Consider the following 23,987-nt stretch of genomic DNA (forward strand, 5'->3'; position numbering starts at 1 on the left):
TAAAGTAAACCCAGCCACTGCAGGACTGTCTGCCTGGGGCCACATTCCTGGGGGATTAGAACATGTCCGTCAGTTTCAGATCATCCTGCTACACTCTCATTGTTAATAAAGGAAACCGGTAACTATCGGATAGTGTAAATCGCACCGATACGACACTTGATTGATAAAGTACTTGCTAATGCCTCCGCTGACGTCAAACTCATTCGGGTCCTATGTTAAATGATAATATCTGTATATTCAACTATGGAGAACTATTGTGAACGCCCAGACAGCCAGACGCATGGCAATGAGGGAACCCTTCCAACAATAAACTTTTAATTTACAAGATCGGAAACTGCCGAACCCAGGATGTCTACCCATTGTTCGGCACAGCAGGAGTGGGACAGGTATCTCAGGGCAGCCAATAGAGACACTAATCCCTTCACAGACAGGTGAACTGACCAATGAAAGAGCCGAACGAGGGGAACCTGACCGGGAACTCGAGGAAGCGCGAAGTATAACTGCACCAGATCCGAAGGGAGAGACAGAACGCCTTCTCCAACGAATTTGCATGCTTTTGAATTCGTTGTATAGTTTGCCAGTCTTGATTCTGTAATAAACGGTGTTTTTGCTCCAAACTCTAGCCGGTTTGATCTCTCCTTCCAACGAACACGTAGAGACGAGACCATTCGGTTTCCGTCTCAACAGATGGTGAGCCTGAACGTGGGAAGGGAAAGAGACGACCGCAAGTTGGCCACGTTGGCGGACCGGAGGGCAGACAAACTTTCGGCCGAACTTTTAAAAGGTGAGGAAGCGCCTGTTAAAGCAAAGGCTTCCAGTAGGTAAAATTTTTCAGTTAGTCAGTCTTTGTCTGCTCCCTGATCCTCACCAACACAAACAGTACTTTTAAATCAGTTTGGCAGCAACGTTGCAGAGTCCATACTGGTAAGCTATTTTCTCACTTCTTCACTAATACCTGCCTGTTTTCGCGGTACTGAAGTGACTAACTGATCCATGGCTAGCCTTAAGTTAATGCGCAGTTTTTGAGTTGAGTTTTACGCGTGGATTTCGGATCCTGGATGCAGCTTTTTGAGTTAAGTTAATGCGTGGATTTCGGATCCTGGACGCAGCTTTTTGAGTTTGAGTTTTACGCGTGGATTTCGGATCCTGGACGCGGTTTTTGGGTTAAGTTAATGCGTGGATTTCGGATCCTGGACGTGGTTTTTGAGTTTGAGTTTTACGCGTGGATTTCGGATCCTGGACGCAGCTTTCTGAGTTAAGGTACAGCGTGGCTTACGGAGCCTGGACGCTTTCTGAAATTAATTAATACAGCGCTGACTGCACTTGACTGATTGGATCCTTTCTTTTTTAGTAAGCACTTTATCTCTGACAACTATCGATAGACACACTCGCTGCTAGCATCCTAAGGGGACAGAGGGCGGATCTCATCTCCTGGATAGGGTTTACCTGCACAGGCGTTTGCCTTAGACCGGTTGTTAAGAGCAGAAATCTGCCATGCGAAGGTCAGGCTTTTGAAAAACGCACTGGGTTTAAAGCAGTACCCACCAGGTGAGATCCGTCATGGGGGACTTGAACTTTGGACCACCAAAAATGACCCAATTTCAACCATTACGCCCCGGAGTGCCCTGGTGGCACCTCACGGTTGGCACAGACGTAACTTGGCATGCCCATTTATTACTGGACAGTGTAACAGTGCACAAGACAGCACTGGATCAAGTGTTTAACCAAGCGCCCGCCCAAAAAGACCTGATATTGATGAGACTAAAAGAGACCTTCACAGATACGGCGCTAATGATCAAAATTTTAAACGGTCTCCTACTCGCGCCGCACTATTCAGCGCGGCAAACGATAGCCCTAGGGAAACCCCCTACTGATTGGGCACCACCAACCGCTGAAAAATCCCCGGGGTGGAAAACGAAACTGTTAGTCACATTCAACCAGCAATGGCAAGGGGGCCACTGTACCTCCACCACAGCCCCAGCCATTTCGGACGCCCCCGACCGAGATTTGCTACGATTTCACACAGATTGTCAGTTTCTGCGAGGATATAATGCCTTGAAACGTGTCACTAAAACTAGGGACAAGAGACTGCGACAGGCTGAGACGAGAGTACGGACACACCGACAGTATGCGTGGGTTGGCATGTATGTGGATGAAAACCAGTGTGGGGCCGGCCCAGTGAGAGAGGGAGTGAGTGAGTGAGTGCAGTGATTTTTAACAGACGTGGCGAACGGAGGTGTCGCAGCAAATGTTTCATCCCAGGTCTCGGTGTACAGTGGACCGGCGCCGACAGCCTGAGTGACGGAGAGGGACCGTGGGAAGCCGCCCAGCAGCCGAAAGCAGTTTTACTGGTGTCGGAGTACGTGAGTGTTGTTCTCTACACTTAGCGGTTTGGGGTTGATAACTTAACGGTCTGGGATTTTTCTCCATAGTCTCGTCTTGATTTTTAGGATTAAATGCCGCTTGTCCCCCCACTATCACTTTTAATTACTCTTATACTTGGAAAGGAATACCTGAATGTAGGGAGGGGGCGCAGGAAGGGATGGTTGAGCTTTTATTTTAATAACACTACGGTTGTGGAATCCTAAGACGGTAAATCCCGGGGTGTCCCGTGCTCACCCTAGTTTTGGCGGGTCACCCTTCTCTGGGCGGGTCACCTTAGTTCTTGGCGGGCTTTCTTGCTTTTGGCGCGAAGACTCAGGTTGGGCGGGGCCAGCTGACTTTTGGCGCGAACGCTCAGTTGGGGCGGTGCCCGTTCGCTTTTGGCGCGAATGCTCACTCTTGGCAGGATTGCACAGTCTAGAAGGGGCTGCTCGCCTGCGGACGTTCTGCGACCCTTTTAGCTCAACTACCGCGCCACCACTACACCGATGGGTCTCTCAAGCGTCATTGCCCTACTTCATGGGATTACTCGATGAACAGGTCCACTTCAGTTACTGGGATGTCGATATGAATCATGCCTCTAACCACATCTTCTCTGACAGGTTGTACCTTTCTAACTCTAACGTCCCGACCAACAACATGCGCATTGCCGTATCGCCATATTGTGCGTTCTCATTTACAACGTTTTGTATGTCCAGTGTTTGGCCGTCCCACTGCCCGAATATCCCCCAGCCCACTTATTTTGTCTCTCTCTTTTTCCCCCGCTGGTCACAGGCCTCAGGCCTCCAACTAGGACGTGCTACTCAGCACACAGCAGGGTGCTTGGCCCATCTCTCTTCCTCGCGGCCGCTCACTCATCTTTTTGTCCGCCGACATGATTGTTTAGGCCATCCCTTTTCCCCTCGTGTTCACAAAGTGCCAAGAACGAGGGGAGGCCCACCTACTCCTTCTTCCGTCTATGCCCTCCAACTTTTAAAGTCCCTTCTCACGCACCCATTTTTATCTTTTCTCCCAAGTCCACAGATTTTTTTTCTTTTGCTAAAGCATTATGGACGCTCATTTTAAAGCAATCTCCTCCTGCTACTTGTCCCCCCCTCCTCAAGTTTGCGGCTAGGGAGGGTTGAGCTACTGCTGCCACAGACACTGCCATTTCCAGTCCCTAAAGCGGGTATTGACAACCATGCGGGGTGAAGATGCCAGCCAGTCTACCTGTCTGACGCTACACTCTCCAATGCGTTTAACATGCAACCTGTAACTGCCAGTCAGTACCAAACCTTCCCATTGAAATCTAGTACAGACTCCTCTTGCCGATTGTACTGCCCTATCCTACACCCCGCTCTCCATTCCCCACGCCGTGGTCATGCCCCTTCATCGTTTTCTCCCAAACCCACACACTTTATGTTCACCGCCGGATCTGAGGTCGTCTTGGTTCTGCCTTTCATTCAGCTTGCATGAATTCAACTGGGTCTTGCTGAATAGAAGATCCGCGGATCCTTACGCTCCATCTCTTTTAAGGTTTTCAGCTCCCTGAGGTTTTCTACCAGGACACAGTAACTCATCTTCTGGCCTCATCTCTCCATTAGGGCATTTCACTCACTATGCTTCCACTGCCGTGCTCTGCGCCCCATCTTCTTTCCAAAGTCTTATGCTCCCTGAGGTTTCCTACCAGGATTCGTCACGTCGTCTCCAAAAACTAAATGGCTTCTTTCCCCACTCTCATGCTCCCTGAGGTTTGCTACCAGGATTCGTCACGTCATCTCCAAATAATAAATGGTGCCACCGCCACTGCAAACTTAAAGGTTCCCGACCCCTCTGTTGCACTGTGGGCGCTCACGCCTGCCTTTCATTTTTCTCTGTTACACTCCTGGCCAACGCTCTCTTTTGTCCTCCACCGCACCTACAGTATCGGCAGCACTTTGCCGTCACCTTTTGCTTGAAGGCATCATACATACAATCGCCTCCCACAGGGATCAATACTCAGCTCCTGCCCAAACCCTTCAGTCTCTTCAACTGCGAGTAGTCCTCTCCAACTCATCTGTACGTATCTTTTGCAAGGCGCTGGTTTGCGCTGAGAACAGCAGGGTCACCAGGTTCCTTTATGATTCTTTTCCCGGGGTATCTTTTAAAGGCTGTTACTTCCCTCAAACTGATCAAATCCTCAGGTGTCAAATGGTGGAAAGTGCTACACAGACAATTTCTGTCCTGACCTGTCTGACCATCCTTTTATGATTCTCTCTCTCTCCCTCTCCTTTACACAGGGATGAAGTCCGATATGCCCGCAGCACCTGCGCATTCTCTTTTGTCTATGCCACACGGCCCTTCACACACACAGATTCTTGCATACACAAGGATTATACTTGCACCTCTCGTTTTGTATCTCGTTTGGGGGGACAAGTCCCCTCAGGCAAACAGTCCAATTTCGTCCCACCGCAAATCTCCTAATTGCCCAGAGTTTTACATTGTCCCCCTCTCCATTATCATCATCATCATATCTTATACTGAGCTGGCTGGAAACACATAGGCCACCGCACGCACCACTTCTCTCATTGCTCCAGGTCAGCAGAACCTAATATATCTCTAAAATCACTCGATGAGACACGACCTGATGGGGAGGTGCAGTCTGACCTACGGCCCGACATGGGTCCATTTCACTAATATCCTTACTCTTCGTGTACTTTATTCCGCTCTCTAAACTCTTCATTCAGCCTTATCTTAAGAGATCCACCTTGTTTATCATGGACTCCGCTTCGAGCGGGCAAATAGCCGCCAGGATAAGCTTGTGCCCTTTAGCAGGTGGCTCAACCCCTTTTTGTCTACATCGGTCTTTCTCCATGGTATAGGCGCCTTTCCTGATGTTACCAATACTTTCTGCCTCACAGTCGCGGATCGCTCCAATATCCTACCCAAGTGTCTAGGGGCGACAATCCCGCCCTGCCTGCTAAAGGGGGTTCCCGGCTACCTTGCCACTTATTCTGCGCGCCCTGTGAGGCTAGGGGCATCTCCTTCTCTTCCCTAACCACACACTGGAATTTCACCTGCTCTATTGTTCTATTACCACAGAGCTGATGGGGATCCTCATCATTTCCACATCAATGACCCTTATCCTAAACGGTCTCCATGGGTGGCTCATCAAACGATTATCCTACGACAACACCATTGGTTGTGCGCCCCGAGCACCGGCAGTTCCCCGGGGTACAAATCGATACTACTTGTGCCCCTTACCGTTCATTATCAAAGCGTACCGTTTGCCTTCCCCTATGCAGTCTACTGTGGTCCCCTTCTCACTATTACCAATCCCACTTCCCTCTCGAGGGACTTACTCTATTTTTTCGACACAACTCTTGGCCAAATGTTTTTTACTCTTCAAACATTGCATTTTTAATACACACAGGCGTCTGTGCTCCTGCAGCTGCTTGTATACATTCCTACCGAGTCATAACTGCCACTCGTACTATCTTGCATTTGTATCAGTGTCCCGACTTTCATCTACCCCGTGTAGTGCTGCTGCTCAAATGGACACGGATTATCCTACTAATTGTCTTCCACAGTCTGCGCACACTTGATTTTAACTTTGTCAGAATATTGCGACTTGACACCGTTTGCGTGACTGCTCCCCGCAATTACCTCACCGACACTGGACCAGTGTCATGATTATGTTTTTTACATTTTTCCTCTGCCTCTTCGTAATTCGACGAACATTAAAACACCTATAGTATAATCTGGCTACCCCTGCCTCAACTGCCTTTTTGTGGCAGCCCGTGCTGGGGAGCCTTTCTCTCTGATTTGAGATCACGAATCCCTCTGACTTCCTTTGTCTAAAGTTGTACCCTTTCCCTTACATGAAACCACTCCTTCTACCTCACACAGAGTTCTCTCTATTTTTATGTGACTCCTTTTGGTGGATATTTTTCATTCAAATACTGCCACGTACAGGTCCGCAACTCATAAGAAAGGTTAAGGGTTTCAGACTACCTTCATTATTTTCACCATTGTCTTTTTATATCTGCTCTCTCCATTCCTCTTGGCACAAATGGTTGAGTACACTCTTCCTGGTTGCATTTGACAGTCCACATGAGCACAAACCTTATGTTCAGGAGTACTGACTGGAGAATTTGGGGACCGCCTCCCGTCCATTCCGGTCTCCCAGACATGCCACCCCAAACACCCTATGCAACACAACACTTTATTTCCCATGGTAGTTACATAGTTCCTGACTGACCCCGCCATATATCACCCTGGTGATGCGGGGACTCCTTTTTACTGCATTCCCACAGCCCCATCTCACTGATTTAAAGGTGATGAGGTGTCATTACTTTTCAACGGGACCCCCATACGTTGAGCTCCACCAGGACATGCCGCTGCCACCAACTCCGACAACACGACAGCCTGTGTGTGACCTCCTACAAACGGACAGGGACATATCCAATACATGCTGTAATGCGACTTCCGCTCGTGAGCCATGATACCGGGTTTTTGCTTGCGGCCGGTTGCATTAAGGGCGGGCGATGGGGGACCTGCCAGTTAGTCTCTCCACTGGTCTACTACCACCTTTGCATGAGCTCGCGGTTCGGGCGTAGTAGATGCTACCTCTCCGGTGCGTGTCAGCTCTCTCAATGGTTTTCTTTCGAATTCGTCTGATCCTGTTGTACTCATGACTAACTTTTCATCTTCATGTACGCTAAATGAAGCCCGGTTGTCCAAAGAGCCCCCACTTATTTATTTTGCCCGTTTAAATTGGGGATATGTGAATTCATCCTTCCATAACAGCGGGTGGGTGAAATGTACTGTGTGCCTTGGCAATTGAGACACTGCTGTTCTCGCAAGCGGCCTTTGCGGACTGTCCAGTATTCCTGACTGGCCTCAGCCACCCTCGGAGGCCACTGACCATGCTACTGAGCTGCCCATGCCTGTCCTTGGGGTGGTGAAATGGATGTCGCCATCTATTACTCAATGCAGCACGACTGGTTAGCCCATGACGGGTAAGATCCCTCGGGCGAGGGACAACCTAAGACAGGCACAGTCGCGCATTGACATCGGAACGGGTGGCCTCCGTTCGTCCCCATTTGATGAGATTTCTGCCTGCTTGCATCCGTGTCGGACGGTTGGACAGCACTGCTGCTCTCTGGAGCATACTGACCTACGGGACCACCGGGGCACACTACAGTTTCACACTGGGTTTCACATCTCTAGCGGGTACCTAGCTGCTGGTACCAGGCTGTTCCTACTCCCTTTTCAAACTTACAACGCCTATTTACATTTTCCGGCTCTTTGGACTACAGACTTGCGTTTACTAAATGGCTTACTCATTCCAACGCACTCGCGTACATTTCGCCAGCTCTGAATGACTTATTGCAATGCTTGTCTAATCCTGTGCTTTTCGTTATTTCTGCAGACACTGCCTCAATTACTTCAACTATTAGTTTAGCTTAGCATGCAGCTGTGACTATCTATTGCTTAATTGTGTAGCGGCGCGTTTTTCAGGGCACCCTTCATCCCCATATGACTGTCTCCGTAGAACCGGTGGGTCGGGTCGATACAACACCGGACACCGGTCGCCTCGTGGGGTTGCGTTCCTTACGGAATAAGGGGCTGTGGCCTCTTTCGAGGCCAAGGGAGGGAATGTTGGGGAGAATCTGCTATCGGGGTACCTACATTGGGGCTAGGGAGGGGAGCACCATTATTAAAGCAGACACTGTCAGATACCAGCTAAAACACAGCCATGTAAAGTAAACCCAGCCACTGCAGGACTGTCTGCCTGGGGCCACATTCCTGGGGGATTAGAACATGTCCGTCAGTTTCAGATCATCCTGCTACACTCTCATTGTTAATAAAGGAAACCGGTAACTATCGGATAGTGTAAATCGCACCGATACTACACTTGATTGATAAAGTACTTGCTAATGCCTCCGCTGACGTCAAACTCATTCGGGTCCTATGTTAAATGATAATATCTGTATATTCAACTATGGAGAACTATTGTGAACGCCCAGACAGCCAGACGCATGGCAATGAGGGAACCCTTCCAACAATAAACTTTTAATTTACAAGATCGGAAACTGCCGAACCCAGGATGTCTACCCATTGTTCGGCACAGCAGGAGTGGGACAGGTATCTCGGGGCAGCCAATAGAGACACTAATCCCTTCACAGACAGGTGAACTGACCAATGAAAGAGCCGAACGAGGGGAACCTGACCGGGAACTCGAGGAAGCGCGAAGTATAACTGCACCAGATCCGAAGGGAGAGACAGAACGCCTTCTCCAACGAATTTGCATGCTTTTGAATTCGTTGTATAGTTTGCCAGTCTTGATTCTGTAATAAACGGTGTTTTTGCTCCAAACTCTAGCCGGTTTGATCTCTCCTTCCAACGAACACGTAGAGACGAGACCATTCGGTTTCCGTCTCAACACCCTCCATGCATTGCCTTGAACCAACATATCCTCCGTCCCCCCATCTGATTCTGGGAGCCCAATAAATGTTGGGAGACTCAAGGACAGAATTTTCAGAGTACTTGCACTCCTTCCAAAGCACAAAGCAAACTTTGTGCTAGACAAAGTGGGAAATTTGTACTTGAACTTAAACATTATAAACATTCTTAATGCTCACTATCAACCAATGATACATTCAAAGAATTGTTAGTTTAGGAGTTATTAACTGTAAAATGTTACATTTTAAATGCATTCTACTTAAATCATTACTATAAATTACAATTTTTAAATTCTTTCAAACATTTGCATACTGGAGTTCTTCATCAATCAGTCCCTTCCTATCATCTTCTCTAGTTTAAGTTTGTAAGGCTGCTTTCTCCTCTTTTCAACCCCTCATCATTAAATCAAAATTTCAGACTGGAATTTGATGCCTGACCTGGCAGTGCGTTTGAGGATCCATTTAACTGGGTTGAAGGGCGCTTGCTGGGAAACCAGCCACTTTCCTGCCTACATCTGATTAAATCCAGGACTTTCCACCCAGATACTAATTGAAGTCTATTGGGTTTGTTTGCTGACTTACTTGGGTGAGGTAGGGAGGGGAAAGCATAGTGCTTGATTGATGATACCAGTATCAAGGGGTATTTTCCGAACACTGCCTAGTTCAGCATCTAATTGGTGCCTACGTCTAGCATGTCTTCCCCAATGATGTGATGCTGGACTCCATAGACAACAGCCATGTCAAATTTCTCCCATACAATGTTTACAACATAGAGGAAGGCCATTTGGCTTGTTTCCATTTCCACGCTGGCTCTCTGAAAGAGTAAGTAGTTTGCTCCCCACTGCTCTCAAAAAGGCTGTTCCTTTCCAAATAATTATCTAACCTTGTTTTGAAGGTCTCAATTGAATCTGCCTCCACCACAATCTCAGGCAGTGCATTCCAGCTTCTAACCACACAGTTTGAATAAGTTTTTCATGTCACCATTTATTCTTTTGCCAATCGCCACAGAGCAGTGTTCCTTTCCTCTGGATTCTTGCACCAACAGAAACAGTTTTGACAATCTACACTGTCCAGACCCCTCAATCCAGCACTATTGAGGCCCAGACCCACCAATGGTTTGTACTCATACTTTTTTTTCAAGTACTGTTTTGAGTGATCATTCCTGTCAGCCACATATTTTCACTATTCCCCACATTTCCATCCCCTGTTGCTGCTGCAAACAGCTGAACATGAGTGCATTCTCTTGTAATGCCATGTACCATTAAATCAATACTGGATGCAGTTTTAGCAGAGTAGCCCAACCATGGTGTTATTGGTAACCATACTAATATCATTCAAATGTCTTGTAAAGATAAGGTGAAGCTTCAAAACCATTCTTTCATAATTTATTTGGGTTTGGATTCATTCCAGACTGGGGTGAGAGAACAAGATGAGAAACTCACAGCAAATAAGACTCTAACAGGGATAAATGGGGGCTGGCAATATACAGGTACACAATCCTTTATCCAAAATGTTTTTCATGGAGTGTGGAGCATCATTTTGTCATGCGAGCAGGTGACCCAACCTCACATCCACTTGAACCACGTCACTCAGATGTGACGTGGCGATATGGCCAAGCACTGACAGGCATCAATTGTGTCTCAGCACATATACTATTCACACCTGCATCTGCTTTTAGGTATTTTTTTTAAATTTCATTGTGACAATGTCATTTATTCTGAAATCTGAAAATGTCCGAATTCCAAAAAACAACGGGCCCCAAGGATTTTGGATAAAGGATTGTGCAGAAATAATAGTCAGCAAGGAGCTATGGACTAGACAGTGTTTCCATGATTCGTACTGAAGGATTAAATTAAAACAGATCTCGACCAAGAATGCAGATTTATAAAAAGATCATGCTTGACAAATTTAATTGTATTTTTTGAGAGAGTAAAGAACATGTACTGAGATTTGGAATTGCAGTACTGCAGGATTTTTTAGAAAAGGCATCTATTTGTAAAGCTGCCATAGACTGGATAAAATTAATGCAATGGTGTTAAAAGGGAATATGTCCTTTTTCAGGGCAATTACATTGGACTGGCCTTCTTTGAATGAGGCATATAACCCATGATATACTCAGGGGCCAATGCTACAATCACTACTGAAAAAAATGGAACAGTTACATAGGAGGTACAGCATCAATGTTTGCAACCAAGTGTGATTTATAGAGTAGGAGGATAGCTGTCAAGTGAAATTTCGCTAATTGTGCGAGCTTACATTTTTGGAGGAGGTAGCATTACATGTTAAAATGTGGAAAGTGTACAAAAAGCAAAGTTGTGGGCTTCAAATGGAAAAACAAAACTACACATTAGGAAGATTAAAAGTGCATTTAAGATTAGAGAATATATAAAAGAGGCTAGAATACAAATAGAGGGAAACTAGACTCTACAAAATTATTGGTTTGCATATTAGAAAATGGACTCCAGTTTGGTGCATTCTACTCTAGAAGATATCAAAGTTATGGATGATTTGGAGATGCCGGTGTTGGACTAGGGTGTACAAAGTTAAAAATCACACAACACCAGGTTATAGTCCAACAGGTTTAATTGGAAGCACTAGCTTTCGGAGCGACACTCCTTCATCAGGTCGTCACAATCACCTGATGAAGGAGCGGCACTCCAAAAGCTAGTGCTTCCAATTAAACTTGTTGGATTATAACCCGGTGTTGTGTGATTTTTAAAGCTATGGATGAGTTGCAAAGCAGACTTATTAAGATACAAGCGATGAGTCACTTAGAAGCAGGGAGCAGGGAGCAGGAAATGACATTTTTCACTAAAGCAAAAGAGATCAATGGAAATATTCGGAAGAGTAAAGGGCATTGCTTAAAAAAAATTATTTGATCAATCATTGGAGGATACAAGGTTAAGATTGTTCAATGAAAGAGAGATTAGAAACATTTCAAACTGCACAGAACTGTTAAGTAAAATGCATAAATAGGATACAGAGTTCATGATGCATTTTGAAAAGGGATATGAATAAATATTTGAAAAAATAATTAAAGGGAATTGTGAGTAAGACTAAATGGATCCCTCTTTAAAGGTTCGGGAAATGATGAACACTTGCTGTGCTGTAAAATTCAACATTGTATTATACAGTCTTCATTTTTACCTCATAGTGGAGTCTCCTGGCTTTGGACATGGCTGGGAGTGAACATCGTTTGCCACTTATATTTCGGAAGACCTGGAACACCATGAAACACAAAAAAAAGAAATACAGACAAGCGCAGATCCCTGCGACTATAATGAACGCCATCTATATTTACAGTTGTCAAGGTAAACACTGATTTGACTTTGTGGTTTAATATGCTCTTGAACAGACCATCTCCAACAGAAAACAACAACATTAACCATTAATGCTGCCAAATGGTTTATAAATAAAAATGGAATGTGAGTCACAAATTGTACATTGGAAAGATCATAAATGCCCAAAGTTACTAATTCAATATAGGATATAATATAATCTCAGCCATTTACATGTGACAACAGCAGCAATATATCCAGACCAGGTTTCACCAAACCGTCACCTCACTAAATAAAAATCCAAAATAACTGATCCTTATCCTGAAGCTGAGCCCAAATGTACCACCTATTTAGCCCCATTCTACCCCTCCTAAACCACCATAACGGAGATCAGATCACATAGAATCCTTGTATCTCCTAGTTTTTATGGACCACAGGCCCTGTCATTTTATAATGCATTTAATAAAATAATTGCCAGTGGTACACAGCATTTATACACAATTAAGAAACAAAACTGCAAATTCTGGATACCAAAGTGAATAACAGAAACAGAAAAAGCCAATCAGTACACGACAGCTCCATATGCTGTAAAAAGGACAAATGGGAGCGCACTCGTTATACCTGCCACATAGAAATCATTGAAGGAAATTGCTTCTCGACACTGAAATCTATTTTATTTGCATTGGATTTAAATTCTAGGGCCCAATCTAGTAAACAATTGCATGATCAGGTTTCTTGTCATGCTTAACCACTGCATGGTACAGTATCTTATCTTTTTCTCTTTAAATACAATGACAAGTTCCAACATTTTTCCATGCTTGTTTTTCTCCCAGTTTTGTACATTTTCCATCTAATCCCACGTGTGTGGGTGTCAATAGAATCACAGAGTCGGAGAGGTGTACAGCATGGAAACAGACCCTTCGGTCCAACCAGTCCATGCCGACCAGATAACCCAACCCAATCTAGTCCCACCTGCCAGCACCTGGCCCATATCCCTCCAAACCCTTCCTATTCATATACCCATCCAAATGCCTCTTAAATGTTGCAATTGTATCAGCCTCCACCACATCCTCTGGCAGCTCACTCCATGCACATACTACCCTCTGCTTGAAAAAGTTGCCCCTTAGGTCTCTTTTATATCTTTCCCCTCTTACCCGAAATCTATGCTCTCTAGTTCTGGACTCCCCAACCCCAGGGAAAATACTTTGTCTATTTATCCTATCCATGCCCCTCATAATATCGTAAACCTCTGCAAGGTCACCCCTCAGCCTCCGAGGCTCCAGGGAAAACCGCCCCAGCCTGTTCAGCCTCTCCCTATAGCTCAAATCCTCCAACCCTGGCAACATCCTTGTAAATCTTTTCTGAACCCTTTCAAGTTTCACAACATCTTTCTGATAGGAAGGAGACCAGAATTGCACGCAATATTCCAACAGTGGCCTAACCAATGTCCTGTACAGCCACAACATGACCTCCCAACTCCTGTACTCTATATTCTGACCAATAAAGGAAAGCATACCAAACGCCTTCTTCACTATATAATCTACCTGTGACTCTACTTTCATGGAGCTATGAACCTGCACTCCAAGGTCTCTTTGTTCAGCAACACTCCCTAGTACCTTACCATTATGTGTATAAGTCCTGCTAAGATTTGCTTTCCCAAAATGCAGCACCTCGCATTTATCTGAATTAAACTCAATCTGCCACTTCTCAGTCCATTGGCCCATCTGGTCAAGATTCTGTTGTAATCTGAGATAACCCTCTTCGCTGTCCACTACACCTCCAATTTTGGCGTCATCTGCAAACCTACTAACTGTACCGCTTATGCTCGCATCTAAAATCATTTATGTAAATGACAAAAAGTAGAGGACCCAGCACCAATCCTTGTGGCTCTCCACTGGTCACAGGCCTCCAGTCTGAAAAACAACTCTCCATCACCACTCTCTGCCTTCTACCTTTGAGCCAGTTCTGTATCCAAATGGCTAGTTCTCCCTGTATTCCACGATATCTAACCTTGCTAATCAGTCTCACATGAGGAACCTTGTTAAACGCCTTACTGAAGTCTATATAGATCACATCTATGGCTCTGCCCTCATCAATCTTCTTTGTTACTTCTTCAAAAACTCAATCAAGTGTGTGAGACATGATTTCCCATACACAAAACCATGCTGACTATCCCGAATTAGTCCTTGCCCTTCCAAATACATGTATATTCTGTCCCTCAGGATTCCCTCCACTTTCCCACCACTGAGGTCAAGCTCACCGGTCTATAGTTCCCTGGCTTGTCGTTACCACTCTTCTTAAACAGTGGCACCACGTTTGCCAACCTCCAGTCTTCCGGCACCTCACCTGTGACTATCGATGATACAAATATCTCAGCAAGAGGCCCAGCAATCACTTCTTTAGCTTCCCACAGAGTTCTCAGGTACACCTGATCAGGTCCTGGGGATTTATCCACCTTTAACCATTTCAAGACATCCAGCACTTCCTCCTCTGTAATATCGACATTTTTGCAAGATGTCACCATCTACTTCCCTACAGTCTATATCTTCCATATCCTTTTCCACAGTAAATACTGATGGAAATATTCATTTAGTATCTTCCCCATTTTCTGTGACTCCACACAAATGCCACTTTGCTGATCTTTGAGGGGCCCTATTCTCTCCCTAGTTACCCTTTTGTCCTTAATATATTTGTAAAAACCCTTTGGATTCTCCTTAATTCTAATTGCCAAAGCTATGTCCCTGTTTTGCCCTCCTGATTTCCCTCTTAAGTATACTCCTACTTTCTTTATACTCTTCTAAAGGATTCACTCGATCTATCCTGTCCATACCTGACATATGCTTCCTTCTTTTTCTTAACCAAACCATCAATTTCTTTAGTCGTCCAGCACTACCAGCCTTCCCTTTCACCATGACAGGAATATACTTTCTCTGGATTCTTGTTCTCTAATTTCTGAAGGCTTCCCATTTTCCAGCCGTCCCTTTACCTGCGAACATCTGCCTCCAATCAGCTTCGAAAGTTCTTGCCTAATACCGTCAAAATTGGCCTTTCTCCAATTTAGAACTTCAACTTTTAGATCTGGACTATCCTTTTCCATCACTATTTTAAAACGAATAGAATTATGGTCACTGGCCCCAAAGTGCTCCCCCACTGACACCTCAGTCACCTGCCCTGCCTTATTTCCCAAGAGTAGGTCAAGTTTTGCACCTTCTCTCATAGGTACATCCACATACTGAATCAGAAAATTGTCTTTTACGCACTTAAGAAATTCCTCTCCATCTAAACCCTTAACACTATGGCAGTCCCAGTCGATGTTTGGAAAGTTAAAATCCTCTACCATAACCACTTTATTATTTTTACAGATAGCTGAAATCTCTTTACAAGTTTGTTTCTCAATTTCCTTCTGACTATTAGGGGGTCTATAATACAATCCCAATAAAGTGGTCATCCCTTTCTTATTTCTCAGTTCCACCCAAATATCTTCCCTGGATGTATTTCCGGGAATATCCTCCCTCAGCACAGCTGTAATGCTATCCCTTATTTAAAATGCCATTCCCCCTCCTCTCTTGCCTCCCTTTCTGTTCTTCCTATAGCATTTGTATCCTGGAACATTAAGCTGCCAGTCCTGCTCATCCCTGAGCCATGTTTCTGTAATTGCTATAATATCCCAGTCCCATGTTCCTAACCATGCCCGGAGTTCATCTGCCTCCCTGTTAGGCACCTTGCATTGAAATAAATGCAGTTTAATTTATTATTCCTACCTTGTCCCTACCTGCCCTGACTGTTTGACTCACTTCTGTTCTCAACTGTACCAGTCTCAGATTGATCTCTTTCCTCACTAGCTCCCTGGGTCTCAGCCCCCCCCCCACCTTACTAGTTTAAATCCTCCCAAGCAGTTCTAGCAAATTTCCCTGCCAGTATATTAGTCCCCTTCCAATTGGGACAGAAATATTTCCTTGCTTGCCTGCTCGAGGATACAGAGGCAAACTGTACCAGTTCCTAACTTCAAATGCTGTGCTAGTTCAGACTTATTATTGAACAGAGGCCAGGGCTTTCTGTTCTGGGTAATCCATACCAGTCCACTTCCAGCGCTGAACAACTAAGTGATGAAACAGCAGCATAATTAAGCATGGACAACAAATATCCAGGTTAGCAGTAATGCCCAAATTCTAAAATAGCGGAATAGTGGACAGTGAAAAAGAAACAAAATACATCTGTAGGATGATGGAAAGTTCACCTTTAAAACAAATACATTAAAAGATATTTGTGCTAATCTTTAACAATTTGAAGTCATGGGTTTCAGACATCCTGACATGGGCAAGTTGCCAACAGATGGTTCAGATGTGAAGCTCACTCCAGAAGATCATGATCCCATTGCATGTCCACAAACAGTTCACGCCCCCCCCCAAAACAAAAAGAAAATATGAATAAAAGCAACTGGATTTTCACACATCCAGGTCAAAGGCTTTAAGGAACTGAATTTAAAAACTACCAAAGAATGAGAAAATAGTCATTTGCTAGTAAAGAACGTCAGCATGCTGAAAATAAAGACATTGGGTTAAATCCTACTGTGTTTTTTTGCGAAGTGCGTTGAATATTTTTTCCAAAAGGGGATTTTCACTGTAAGGCCCAATGAAATTTTGGAATGTATCCAAACAAACTTATCTCATTAACCACCTGCCCAGTTATATCCTCGTACTATGCACCATTCCCAGCACACCTCACACACACTGGATATGTGCTGAAAGAACAGCATCCTTTGTACATGCGCCATCTTTAAAAGCCCATTGTGCATCTACACAAGCACAGTGGCTGGAGCTGCCCTGACATTTAGCCCAGACATGACAAGCAGAGGAAAATGGTCCCTGCGTTATAGGTAGGGACCTGGAGGTCCAGCTGGACAGGATGATGCAGAGGTGGAACATTTTCTATTCCAGGATCAGCAGAGGAGATCACGACATCAGATCCTGCCAGTCTGGTCTATGGTTGCCAACCAGGTCAGTGCAGTCTCAGCAGTCTGGAGGAATGACCAGCACTGCAGGAAAAAGGTCAATGACCTTGGCCACTTTGCCAAGGTAATGTCATCACCTTCTCCCCAATACTCATTCACTGTCTCTCTGTTTTGGTACCCATCTCCCACCAAGGTTCATACTTTCCCACTCTGACTACCTGAAACATCTTCACTCATTTACTCTCACCTCCCCAACATTATGAACATTGTGTGGCCTCAGCGTTGCCTTCTCACTTGCAAGGGAACCCTCCCACCTGCAACGAAAGTAACTATGCCACCCGTTTTCATATCCTACAACTAACTGCCTCTCTCATTGCAGGAGGTAAACAGACTGCAGGAGAGCAGAAAGGGTTAAGATGGCTGGTGGGCTGCCTGATATTTGGCTTCTCACTCCTTGGGTGGAGAGCATCCTGACTGACTGCCCTGAGGTACAGCATTGAAGTGCAAAAGTATCCTGTAAGTTGATCAGAGATATGCCAGCCTCTAAGAACTCTCACGGCCAATGTTGGATCCTTATGTCTATGGACAGCGATGCAGTGCCTGCAGAATGTGCCCTGAGATGTTGACACCTGGCCATAGAGGTCTACAGTACAGAAAATGCCCTTCAGCCCATCAAGTTTACGCCAGTCTAAAGCATCCACCTAACTGTTCCATTGCCATTTTCCAGCACTGGCCTTATAAGCATTGACATCGCAGGTTCACATCTAAGTACTTCCTAAATATTGGAAGATTTATGCTTCTACCACACTTATAGGCAGTGAGTTCCAGATTGCAACAACCCTCTGGATGAAAATAAATTATCCTCACAGCTCCTCTAAACTTCCTGCCCACTATCCTAAACCTACGCCCCGATCAGTGAATCCTCCACCATGGGCAGGTTTTCTACCTAACCTGTCCATGCACCTGATAACTTTGTACATCTCAAGCATGTCTTCCTCAGTCTCCTTCGCTCCAAGGAAAAACAACTCAAGTTGATACAATCTCTTTTCATAACTAAAACTCTTCAGCCCAGGCAACATCCCAGTAAACCTCCTGTGCATCCTCCAGTACAATCACATCCATCTATAATGTGGATTCCAGAAAAGCATACAATAGATGTGGCCTAATCAACATTTTATACAGTTCAAGCATAATCTCCCTGCTCTTAAACTCTACACCCCAGCTAATAAAGGCAAGTATTCCAAACACCTTAACTACTTTATCCAGCTGTCCTGATACATTAAGGGACCTATGAACATGCACAAAATTCATTTGATCCTCTGTGCTCTTCCCAAGGTGTTTTTTCATCATGTGTTTCTTTGTCTTGCTTGTATAACGCAAGTGGGTCATCTCACACTTACCTAGTTTTCATTCCAATTGCAAATGATCAGCCCATTTGACCAACCCAACTTTATCCTGCTGTAATCTAATGTTATCCTCCACTATTTAACATTCCACCAATTTTCATATCATCTGTGAACTTATTGACCAACCCTCTTACATTCAAGTCTATACCACAAACAGCAAGGGCCCAACACTGATCTCTCCACTGGACACAATCACAATCACCTCTCAACCTTTACCTTCTGCCTCCTGTCACTCAGCCAAATTTCCTTGGATGCCACAAGCTCTTGCTTTTGCTGTCAGTCTCCCCTGGGGAACCTTATTAAAACATGGTGATCCTCTGGAGCAAGCAACATGTTGAAGTTGCTTGGTACCTGCTCTGACTTCAATGTCAATAATTCTCAACAATTAGCTTATCTGGCACATTTGTTAAGATAGGAAGCGGACTGGTACTGAGAAAAGTTGCGGCTTGCTGCTGCCTAGCAAGATTGTCCGGGCAGAGACAGGTCTTGCTGGACTTCTCATTTGATTCTGCTCCAAATCCCACCAATGCTGACATCACTCAGACCTCCGAAAGGATTCTGCCAATAATGTCAGAGCATTAGGACAGGGGATGCTGATTGTTCAGTGTCCTCTTGCCAATCAATGTAAATTCTCCTCACATACAATAGAAACTGTTTTCCATCTACTTGGCAATTCTTCAAAATTATCCTCATGAGTGCAAGATGAAAAACTTTGACGACTGTCTTTTTAAAGAGTGAGCAGAGAAGAGAATGAGAAAAAGCTTGAAATATAAAAATAGGTAGCAGGATTTTTAACAGGTATTTTAAAAGAAAAAAGGTGTAACCTTGAGAGAGCATGTATCTGAGGCATGAATAATGGGAAATAAAACAATGGCTGAAACACTGAAAGCTGTTTATTTTCACTATGGAAGACAAGTAACATTCCAGAAATACTCCTCAAAAATAAGTGAAAGGAAGAAAGGAACTTAAAGTAATTACATTCATTAGGGACAGAGTACTAGAAAATTGTTCAAACTAAAGAGAACAAGTCATCAGGTTCCAATAGATTTTATCCAAGGGTTTTAAAAGAAGCCACTGTTGAGATAACAGGAGCATTGATCGCAAATTAGGAATGTTGACAATTATACCAATCTCCAATAGGAAAATAGCAATTTTTTGCATTGGTGAAATGGAGGGAAACAAATAAAATGGGGAACTACAAACCAGGTAACATGACATGTCATCAGAAAAATGTCAGAATCTATTATAGAGCTCACAGCAGGGTCCTTAGAAAATGTTAATACAATCAGACTGAGTCAGCATTTCTTTTTCATAAAACATAGATAATATTTCAGTAGTTCTGTCAGGTACAACAAAGAATATGGCTAAAGGTATTGTATTGTTCAATTTCCAAACATTAATGTTAAGGTGTCACCACAAACAATGAACTCATGGTATAGGGTATAACATACTGGCATGGAAATAGGATTTATTAAGCTACCAAGAAGCATAGGTTGATGGCAATCTGTAACTAGTGATGTTGCAAAGGGATCAGTTCTGGGCCTCAGCTATTTAAAATCTATAATCAAATATTTGGATAAAGGGATCAAAAGTATGGTTGCTACATATGCTGATGACGCAGATAAGCAAGACAGCAAGTTGTGGAGAGGACATAAATAAGTCTGCAACAGGATAACTTAGGTTGTAGGTTTGCTCGTTGAACTGGTAGATTTGTTCTCAGATGTTTCATCACCATGTTAGGTAACATAATCAGTGAGCCACCAATGACGTGCTGGTGTTCTGTCCCGCTTGCTATTTTTCCGTCTTGGTCTGTTGTGGTGGGTGATATCACTTCAGTTCTTTTTCTGAGAGGTTGGTAATTGGGATCCAAATCGATATGTTTGTTAATGAAGTTCTGGTTTGAATGCCAGGCCTCAAGGAATTTCCGCGTGTGTCTTTGTTTAGCCAGTCCCAGAATGGATGTATTGTCCCAGTCAAACTGGTGTCGTTCAATGTCTGTGTGTATGGATACCAATGATAGTTGGTCATGTCTTTTGTTGACTAGTTTGGTGCTCATGTATCCTGGTGGCTAGTTTTCTGCCTGTCTGTCTACCTGATGTAATGTTTGTTGCAGTTCTTGCAAGGTATTTTTGTATATGATGTTAGTTCTGCTGGTTGTTGGTAGTAGGTCCTTCAGATTCACCAGGAGCTGTTTCAGTGTGGTGGTTAGCCCGTGGGCCAACATGATGCCTAGGGGTCGGAGTGGTCTGCTTGTCATCTCAGAGATGTTTTTAATGTATAGTGGAGTGGCTAGAGTCTCTGGGTGGGTTGTGACTGCTTGTTTAAGTCTGTTGTGTAGGAATTGGTGGATTGCACTTTTCCGCTAAGTTCCTGAATACTTTAAGTGTTTTGCCTCGGCATCTCACACTTCCTGGGTGCGGCAGTGTGTTGTGGCTTATTTAAATAATATCCTGTTGCAACTCCATTTTTGGGTGTTGGGATGATTGCTCCTGCAGTTTAGTATCTGGTCAGTGTGTGTGGCTTTCCTGTAGACACTAGTCTGCAGCTCTCCATTGGCAGGAACACCAACACTTCATCAACGTACTGACGATGTTCCCTAGCATGGTGACGAAACGTCCGAGAACAAATCCACCAGCTCAGCAAGCAAACTTATGATCTGATTCACAACCTGAGCTATAAATGTTCTCTAAAATCGCAGGATAGGTTAGGTCAATGGGATAAATAAAATGGCCGGGGGAATATGAAGTGGGAAAATGTGTATCTGTCCACTTCTGGCAGAAAAGCAGCATATTATTTAAATGGAGAGAAAGTGCAGAATTCTGAGGTAGAGGAATCTGGCTGTCCTGGTATATGAATCACAAATTACTATTTAAGTACACCAAGTGGTTAGGAAATTGTTCCCTTATGGGAGAGACTACAATTAGGAACACAGTATAAAAGTAAGATAGAGATGAAGATATATCTGTCCTGTTGGAGGACATGCTGAATTCTCTTTGCCAAAGCAGAGGAGGCAAGATAATTGAATATATCTTTTTCTGATTGAGTTAGACAGATTTGTTATAGGAGTGGACAGGAAAGCAGAGAAGTTCACAAACAAATCAGCCATGTTTTGATCAAAAGACAGTGCAGGTTTGTGTGGTCAAAAAGCTATCTTGCTTCCAAGTCATATGTTTGTTTGCCTGTAAATATGATTATCTATAAATGTAATTGTAACACACTATTTTAACTTATATCAGCAAAATTTATGCATTCACAGGAATCAAACAAAAATCTTCTGATCTACATAGCTTAGCTTTATACTGCTTTGACTAACCTAGACACCAAGAGAGCTGAAGCAAAATACTTTCCTTTATGATAAATTCTATCTTATAGTTTTTTATGGATCAACTTAGTGAATCCTCCATTTGCTTTTGCAATCTTGTAGTCACTAAATGGTGACAGATATGGTAAGAAGCCATTGTTTCTGTTCTACTCTGGGCACTGTGAGTACAGTCAGTCAATCTTGCAAGAGGAAGGAGGAGGAGGAGGAATGCACCCAGGCTGTTCCCAGTGCTGGCAATTGTCCAAACCAGCAGGCTTTTCACAAAACTAAGAACATTCTTCAGAGTGATCTCTGCACTAGAATTAAACAATGACTGAAATGTTGCAGAATGCAAAATGACTTTTTGTAAAACAGTTCCACCTACAAATCATTTTCTTGCAGACCAGTTGCTCTGGATGAATCAATAAGGGCACAAAAGAGAGTTTGCACAGGCCAAAGGCAAATTACCGTGAAACGCCCAAATGAAATATTTACTAAGCATTTGAAATTAGATGTCAGCAGTCTAGACATGTTTAACCCCGTAGGGTATACTGATGATGATTTTCTGATTCTCCCTTTTTTTAGCTCCAAAGAAAACAGTCTGTTAAACATTTTGCATGCCTCCACCTGTCCCCTCCAATGTTCCCCTTCCTTGTGAAGGTAGAGACTCCTTTGGAAGCTCAGATTCAAATAAATCCTCTTCAGTACTGTCAAGCAGCCATTTCTCTGGTGCTGACAGGAAATGTAATTTCTGTGAAATGGACTGTTACTGTCAAGTTCAATCCTGCCCTAATTGACAAGTAGCAGGTAATACATCACAGGTACTGGAATCTCAAAGATCTTTGCCTTCATAACTCAGTTAAGCTAATTTCATAGGATGCAACACAGAATTTAGCACAAATCTGTCACAAACTCAATTCCCTAGTGACTGACCCATCTCTTTCTCTCTCCCTGGGAACTCTCTGAAGATGAACCGAACAGTACCTAAGCTTGGTGTCAGCTGTCTGCAAGGAGAGTTTTTGGCACATATCTAGGCCATTACTGAGACCACATCAGACAGAACACCTTCTGAATCCACCAGACCCAAATTCATCCACCAACAAAACCCTCTGGCATGCTTTTTGACCTCTAGACTTCTAACAAACTCTTGTCAGCATCCAACAATCCATCCATCATACTTAGTCATCCAACAAGTTCTGCTAACCAAGTTCTTACCTGCACCTAGTCTTGATCATCCATTACCCCTGTACTTAATCACCTATTCGAGCTCTTGGTCAAACAGCTTTTGCATTTTAAAATTCTGCTTATCTACAACCTGACCAAGCATCTGTACCAGGGCAGATGGCTTGTGAATTTCGTCAAATTGTGCTGCATAACTCCTTTGAGGCACCTAGGGATGTTTTGTCACATTAAAATGCCAAAAGACATTTTGTATAAAACAAGGTTTTGATGTTGAATTATGATGCAAGTAAAATGTGTAAAAGGAATCATACCCAAAAACCAGACTTGCCAAAATAAAAAAAAACAAATTTTCCATAGTGATCCATGAGTGAGGACTCTTTTTTAAAATGATGAGGTTCCTGCTCCTGAAATCTTTTCAGTTTCCTCATGGAAAAGGCACATACCCTGAAACATACCAGGTATCAGCTCAGTTCCAGTAAACCTGTGACACAAGGAGGAAAAACAACTTGCACTTCTAGAACCTCCCCGAACACAAAACATCCAGACAAACTTTACTGACAATGATGTTTTGTTGTGAAATGCAGTCACCTGTATAATGTAAGAAAACTGGCAACAAATGTGCACACAGTAAGCTGCCACAAACAGAACTGTGACAATGATCTAATTTTTTTTCTATGTATGTAAACAATGAAAGGATTAGCTCTCTTCATTAAAAATGCCCAGTGGGATAGTTACATCCACCTAAGAGATTAGATCTAGTTACATCCACCTAAGAGATTAGATCACCCCTTGGTTTAACAGCTCTTCTGAAAGACAGCATCTCCAAGAGGACAGCTCCAAACTACACAACTGTCTGCCTTGATTTTGTGTTGGAGTCCTAGAGAGAGATTTGAATTCTCAACCTAACACTGGTGGAGACAGCACTATCAACGAAACCAGTTGGATTTAAAGTAATGGACATCCATAGCCAGCAATAAAGTCAGCTGATTCTGCAGAGGAAGAAGAGAGAAATCAGTTTGTAAAAATAAAAAACAAAACTTGAGCTTTCTTTCAATAATTGAG

General features: G+C 43.8%; 1 protein-coding gene across 2 annotated transcripts in view; it reads right to left on the bottom strand.

The window, feature by feature from the left end:
- The window catches only part of wls (Wnt ligand secretion mediator), a 92,264-nt gene that overhangs the window by 20,288 nt on the left and 47,989 nt on the right, over positions 1 to 23,987 (bottom strand). For both annotated transcript variants that reach the window (XM_060830402.1, XM_060830403.1), the window contains exon 9: positions 11,955 to 12,098. In XM_060830402.1, coding sequence (XP_060686385.1) covers positions 11,955 to 12,098 — 144 coding nt within the window. The remainder of the gene's footprint in view (positions 1 to 11,954; positions 12,099 to 23,987) is intronic.

Source organism: Hemiscyllium ocellatum, chromosome 9, assembly GCF_020745735.1.
Source record: "Hemiscyllium ocellatum isolate sHemOce1 chromosome 9, sHemOce1.pat.X.cur, whole genome shotgun sequence".
Classification (NCBI taxonomy): Eukaryota; Metazoa; Chordata; class Chondrichthyes; order Orectolobiformes; family Hemiscylliidae; genus Hemiscyllium; species Hemiscyllium ocellatum.